Source organism: Chiloscyllium plagiosum, chromosome 15, assembly GCF_004010195.1.
Source record: "Chiloscyllium plagiosum isolate BGI_BamShark_2017 chromosome 15, ASM401019v2, whole genome shotgun sequence".
Taxonomy (NCBI): domain Eukaryota; kingdom Metazoa; phylum Chordata; class Chondrichthyes; order Orectolobiformes; family Hemiscylliidae; genus Chiloscyllium; species Chiloscyllium plagiosum.
Window position 1 is genome coordinate 61,827,795 of NC_057724.1, and position 7,231 is coordinate 61,835,025.

Genomic DNA, 7,231 nt, shown 5'->3' on the forward strand with positions numbered 1-7,231 from the left:
TGGCCTAACCAATGTCCTGTACAGCCGCAACATGACCTCCCAACTCCTGTACTCAATACTCTGACCAATAAAGGAAAGCATACCAAATGCCTTCTTCACTATTCTGTCTACCTACGACTCTACTTTCAAGGAGCTATGAACCTGCACTCCAAGGTCTCTTTGTTCAGCAACACTCCCTAGAACTTTACCATTAAGTGTGTAATTCCTGCTAAGATTTGCTTTCCCAAAATGCAGCACCTCGCATTTATCTGAATTAAGCTCCATCTACCACTTCTTGGCCCATTGGCCCATCTGGTCCAGATCCTGTTGTAACCTGAGGTAATCTTCTTCGCTGTCCACTACACCTCCAGTTTTGATATCATCTGCAAATTTACTAACTGTACCTCTTATGCTCGCATCCAAATCATCTATGTAAATGACAAAACGTAGAGGACCCATCCTTGTGGGACTCCACTGGTCACAGACCTCCAGTCTGAAAAACAACCCTCCACACCACCCTCTGTCTTCTACCTTTGAGCCAGTTCTGTATCCAAATGGCTAGTTCTCCCTTTATTCCATGAGATCTAACCTTGCTAACCAGTCTCCCATGGGGATCCTTGTCGAACGCCTTACCGAAGTTCATATAGATCACATCTACCGCTCTGCCCTCATCAATCAACTGTTGTCTGATTTACTTCTTAAATCCTCAGACATAGCTTGTGGACTGCAAATTTCAGCTGCAGATCATATACTGAGATGCTGAGGAAAACAATTATATTACAGTGATTACTGTAATCGGCCAGCCATCACAAATCACATATATTACAATGACATATGCAGTTGCTAACGTTAGAAGCCAATGTTTCCTGGGATGTCCAGGACATCCTCCTCACTATCCACAGCTTCCCCAATCTTTGTGTCGTAGCAAACGTAATAATCAGACCTCCTACCTTCTCTTCCAAATCATTCCTGATTTATTTGTCCCCTATCTAAATAAACTGCAGGCAAAGTTGTTAGAACGAAGAACAGTACAGGACTGCACCAACACATGATGCCTTTGTAAAACTAAAAACCTGTTGCTTCTACATGGTCCATATCCTTCTCCTCCCTGCCTGTCATTTATCTGTCAAGATACCTCTGAAACATCGCTGTTGTATCTGCCTCCACAACCTCTTCTGGTCATGCAATCCAGGCACTTATCACCCTCTATGTGAAAACAAATCTTGCCTCTCACATCCCCTTCAAACATTCCCCCTTTTACCTTAAACCTAGGTCCCCTAATAACTAACATTTCTACCCTGGCAAAAAGACTTTGACTGTCCATTCTATCCACACCTGGCAAAAGTTTGTGAATTTCTATCAGGTCGCCTCTCATCCTTTGATGTTCAAACAATAACAACCTAGGTTTGCCAAATCTGTCCTCATAGCTAATACCCTCCAAACCAGGCAGCATCCTGGTAAACCGTTTCTGTACCCCCTCCAAAGTCTTTACATCCTTGTGGTAGTGTGGTGACAAGAACTGTGCACAATACTCCATCTGTGGCCTAACTTGAGTTCTATTCAGTTGTAATGTAACTTGCCAATTTTTGTACTCTATACCCCAGCCAATGAAGGCAAGCATGCCATATACTCTCTCAATCATCTTATCCACTGATGTTGCCACTTTCAGGGAACTGTGGACCTGTACACCTCGGTCCCTCTGTATGTTGATGCTACTAAGGGTTCGACCATTACTGTATAGTTCTCTCCTGCATTGGACCTTCCAAAATGCATCACCTCACATTTGGCTGCATTAAATTTCATCTGCCATTTCTCCAACTAAGTCTCCAGCCTATCTATACCCTGCTGTATCTGCTGTAATCCTCCTCACTATCCACAGCTTTGTGTTACTAATTACCAAGCTTACTAATTAGACCACCTCCCTTCTCTTTCAAATCATTTCTGTATATCTCAAAACAAATTCAGGGGTCCCAGCGCTGATCCCTGCAAAACATCACTGGTCACAGATCTCCAGTCAGAAAAACATTCTTCAATCATTGCTCTCTGTCTTCTATGTCCAAGCCAGTTCTGTATCCATCTTGCCAACTCAGGTGTGATTTCACATTTTGTAAGAACCTGCCGTGAGGGACCTGTCTTTAGTCTTGCTAAAGTCCATGCAGACATGTTTCTGTGCCTTTTGGGATGTTTGCAGGCACACTAATGACTGAGCATTCTCCAATATTGGGTAACAGTGTTAATCCTGGCGATACCTATTCAGCCGCTTTATATACATCAGATCCAGTCTTTTGTAAAACCTAAATAAGGGATGCCACAGGGATCAGTACTGGAGCCACAAGGATTTATAATATGCATTAATGACTTGTCTAAGGAACATGAATGTACATAAATAGCTGTGTGAAGGCAAGTAGTGAGGACTCAGGGCAGAATCCTGTGGAGGTATGAACGATGTGGACTACCTCATAGAGCCATAGAGATGTACAGCACAGAAACAGACCTCTCGGTCCAAATTCCCCATGCTGACAAGATTTCGTAACATAATCTAGTCCCAGTTGTCAACACTTGACCCATATCCCTCTAAACCCTTCCTATTCATATACCCCTGCTGAAAATGTGTTGCTGGAAAAGCGCAGCAGGTCAGGCAGCATCCAAGGAACAGGAGAATCGACGTTTCGGGCATAAGCCCTTCTTCTATTCATATACCCACCCAGATGCCTTTTAAATGCTGTAATTGTACCAGCCTCCCCAATTCCTCTGGCAGCTCATTCCATACACACAACACCCTCTGCGTGAAAAAGTTGCCCCTTGGGTCCCTTTGAAATGTTTCCCCCTCACCCTAAACCTATGCCCTCCAGTTCTGGGCTCCCTCACCCCAGGAAAAAACCTTGTCTATTTAGCCCATCCATGCCCTTCATGATTTTATAAGGTCACCCCTCAGCCTCTGACGTTCCAGGGAAAACAGCCCCAGCCTGTTTAGCCTCTCCGTATAGCTCAAATCCTCCAACCCTGGTAATATCCTTGTAAATCTGGGCGCTAATATCTTGGAAAATGCTCCATGAGCACCAATCACACCAACTGTGCCACATCCTGGCAAATCTGCATGAAATTCTCCCCTTTGGCACAATATATATAAAAAAACACATTCTTTAAACAAGAGATTGCAAAGCTCTGAGAGGCAGAGTGAACTGGATGTCCTAGTGCATGAATCGCAGAAGGTTAGTACACCGAGCGAGTAATTAGGAAAGCACATAGAATGTTATAAATTATAGCGGGGGGAATTAAATACAAAAGTAGGGAGGTAATGGTTGATTTATGTACAGCACAGATGAGACCACACCTGGTACAGTTTAGTTCACCTTATTTAAGGAAGAAAGTAAGCATTTTGAAAGCAGTTGAGAGAAGTTTTACCAAACTGATACCTGGGATGGGCAGGTAGTCTAATGAGGAAAGATTGGACAGGCTAGCGTTATGTCTACTCGAGGTCAGAAGAAAAAGAGGTGACCTGTTTGAAACATGTAAGATTCTGAAGAATCTTTCCAGGGTAGTTATGGAGAGAATGCTTCCTCTTATGGCAGAATCCAGAAGTAGGAGTCACTGGTTAAAAATGAGACAAAAGTATTTTTCTCAGAAGTTCATGATTCTTTCAAACTCTCTTCCTCGAAAAGTTGGCAGGAGCAAAGTCTTTAAATATTTTTAAGGCAGAAGTAACAAAATTCTTGATAAGCAAGGGGCAAAGTTTATCAGGCACAGAGAGGAATGTGGATTTGAGGTTTCAAACAGATCAGTCATGATTTTATTAGATGGTGGAGCTGTCTCAAGGGACTGAATGATCTACTGCTCCTTGTTGTATGTTTGTTGTCTAAATGTAGAGTTCATATGTATCATATTCACAGACTGAATTGATATCTGGAACAAATTACTGTAGATGCTGGAATCTGTATTGAAAACAACAAATGCTGGAGGTCACAGTGGGTCGGGCAGCATCCACTGAGAGAGAGCAAGCTAGCGTTTCGAGTCTAGATGATGCTACGTCAGATTCAAAACCTTAGCTTGCTGTCTCTCCATGGATGCTGTCTGACTCGCTAAGATCTCCTGAATTGATGTTGCCTGTTTCACACTTGACCAATGTCAAAATTAAATTGGTAAATTATAATCTGTTGGAAAGTAGACTGTTAGTGATACGCGATCTCATATAGCTGTTATGGATTCATATAGGGCTAGGCAGACAGACAATGCTGGATCATTCAGTGTTAATACTGACACTCGTAAAATTTGACAGGACAGAACAACCTGATAATGAAGAAACTCAAAACTATAAATTATCATGTACTATGTATGTAACCTGTGAAAAGGGCTCAGTGGATGCTGTGTAAAATGTTTTGTTAATCAAATTTGAGTTCGAAACTCATTTCTGTGACAGCCTGTTATTGTTAGTCTGGCTCATGACAAACTATGATTGATTAATTGTGTCATTGGGCAAACTCTCCTCTGGGCATGGCACAGAACCACATGGATGAAAAAGGTTTGAATTTAATTGCTGAGTGAGCCAGGCATTCCTTGAGTTGTGTTTTGGAGCAGATCACAGTGGGTCACGCAAGTTCTGATGGCCTTTCAGTGATTCCTGCTGTCCGGTTGCATTCTGTGCCCAGTGACTGTGATGCTCCCCCTTGTCAAATAGCCTGCTGGCTCAGGCCGGGAGGGATGATCCACTTGGTTCATGTTTCAGGGGAGTGGGGGGGGTGGGGGAGCTCCTGTGAAATGGTCTCGGAAAAGGAGGGGAGAAGACGGAGAATTGTCCTGTGTTGTTACACCATGCGCAGTGTGGCTTCTTTTGAAATGAATTTGTTCTCTTCAGTGTCCATTTTCCTTTTAAATCTAGGGTCAGCCTGGACTGATTGGGCCACAGGGACGCAGTGGGCCTCCAGGGTTTTCTGGACCAGAGGGATTAAGGGGACCGAAAGGTGAAAAAGGTAACCCTGGTAACCCGGGAGCTGCAGGCATGAAGGGAGAAAAGGTGAGTCCAGGTCAACCTCCAGCATCAAGTCATTGCTTGAAGTACCACATAATCCCTACAGTGGAAGCAGGCCATTCAGCCCATCGCCGGCCCTCCGAAGAGAACCTCATCCAGATGCAATCCAACCCTGCATTTCCCATGGCTATCCCACAAAGCCTGCACATCCCTGGATGCTATGAGCAATATAGTGTGGCCAATTCACCCTAAACTGCACATCTTTGGACTGTGGGAGGAAGCCGGAGCACCCGGAGCAAACCCATGCAGCCACGGGGAGAACATGCAAACTCCACACAGAGTCACCCAAGGCTGGGATTGAACCCCGGTCCCAGGTGCTGTGAGGCAGCAGTGCTAACCGCTGAGCTACCGTGCCTTAAAATGAAAAAGGGAGGGGTGTGGGGAGGTTCGCTGAGTTGGTTAGACGGTCAGTGTGTGGTTGAGAGTGACACTAACAATGATAAGGTTGATTTCCTGTACTGGCCGTGGTAGACCTGGAACAATCCTGAATAAATGTCACTGCCTCAGCTGTGATTCCATGCCCCCTGTGTATACCAGGAGAAGGAAGTGAGGCACAAGACTCTTTAAGGGTCTCTACTCTCACATTTCTCTAACACAATCTCACTGCTTAGAGTGACTCCAATGTTCACACCTGATCCCATCCCAAATATTAATCATTTTTTTCACTCGGGACATTTTTGGATGTCCATTAAATAAAAAAGCAGAAACAGAAACTCTTTCAGATACACAGCAGGTCAGTCAGTATTTGCAAAGAGAAAAGGCAATTCAGGACTGGTCAGATGAGTGAATGTGACACTGAGCTGACTGGCTTTTTGGATATCTCAAGAAATTTCAGCATACACTCTGATACCTGCCCTTCAGTTGCTCTTCCCAGCGTCATACCTTTTGTCAAAATGTACCTGAAAATCTTTTTCTGGGTTTGTATTTTCAAACCAGTCAAGTAGGGACCCTACTGTGACAGCTTTTTCATGTGTACAAAACACAGACAGACATACGTAGACACACACACACACGCGCGCACACACGCATGCACAGAGACACAGAAACACAGACACACACACAGACACACACACGCATGCACAGAGACACAGAAACACAGACACACACACAACACAGACACACACAGACACACACACAAAATCAGTCTGATAAATGTTGGGGAATATTTAATGCCTTTCAGTTTGGAGGCTGTTTCAGTTCCATTCACAACTAGCCCCGATAGACTGGCATCTATTTAACTCCGTCTCTCAGTGGGCCGTGTTACATTGAACCCCATTTCCACCATTTGTACAGCCAGCTGGGACTCAACAGGCAGCTTAATTGTTGTTGGGATGATGTCATTGCGATGATGTCGCTGTGGGTTGCCAGTTTTAAGTCCTGTTGTGATGTTGTCTGTTCCTCCAGGGTCCAATCGGTGTGCCAGGATTTGTCGGGATGAATGGGATTCCAGTAAGTATGATCTCTGAGTTAAATATTTCTAATCAACCTGTTCAGGCATGTTATGAGAGTGGGATCTGAACCTGGATCTCTTAGCTCAGAGAGTGGGAAACTACCATGCGCCACAAGAACCTTCTGTCCAATCGCAGAGTTATTCCATTCTTGGTGCTAATCACCTGCTGGAGGAACCATTCATTTAAAATCACAGAATTTGACAGCAGGAAAGGAGGCTATTCAGCCCATTATAGCCAGGCCAGCCCTTAAAAGGAGCTTGCAAAGTCGTCTTGGTCTCTTAGGTCTCCTCCCACAGGCTGTGTCTGGGCTCAGAGCTCCGTCCCAATCCTAATGTAGTTTGACATAGGTTGAACATTATATTAAAAAAATCTGCTCTCTACAACGAATACTGATGTCATGTTTTTTTTCTCATAAGCTTGATCTACTTTTTTCTGCAGCAGAAATAAATTAGATACATCCTGGTCAATCAGGTGGGGAAATGAATTGAAAGTTTGGAAGCTGCTGAACAGAATTAAAAAGTAATCTGTTTGAAAAGATGTAAACTTCTTCTATTCATGGGTGAGTTGGGGAATCAACCATCCATTCCAGTCTTGTCCCGCTCATCCCAAATCCTGACCCCTCCACCCCGTCCGATCCCCTGCTGTCCTGCCCTACGCCCTACCCCAGTCACGCCCTCCCCACCCCTAACTCCCTCCACCCCATCCAACCCCCTCCACTCCTACCCAACACCCTCCATCCTATCCAACCCCCTATCCAATCCCCTCCACCCCTATC

General features: G+C 44.5%; 1 protein-coding gene across 5 annotated transcripts in view; it reads left to right on the forward strand.

Moving 5' to 3' along the window:
* The window catches only part of col4a6 (collagen, type IV, alpha 6), a 421,315-nt gene that overhangs the window by 249,065 nt on the left and 165,019 nt on the right, over window positions 1–7,231 (forward strand). For all 5 annotated transcript variants that reach the window (XM_043705028.1, XM_043705025.1, XM_043705027.1 and 2 more), the window contains exons 5-6: window positions 4,856–4,990; window positions 6,410–6,454. In XM_043705028.1, coding sequence (XP_043560963.1) covers window positions 4,856–4,990; window positions 6,410–6,454 — 180 coding nt within the window. The remainder of the gene's footprint in view (window positions 1–4,855; window positions 4,991–6,409; window positions 6,455–7,231) is intronic.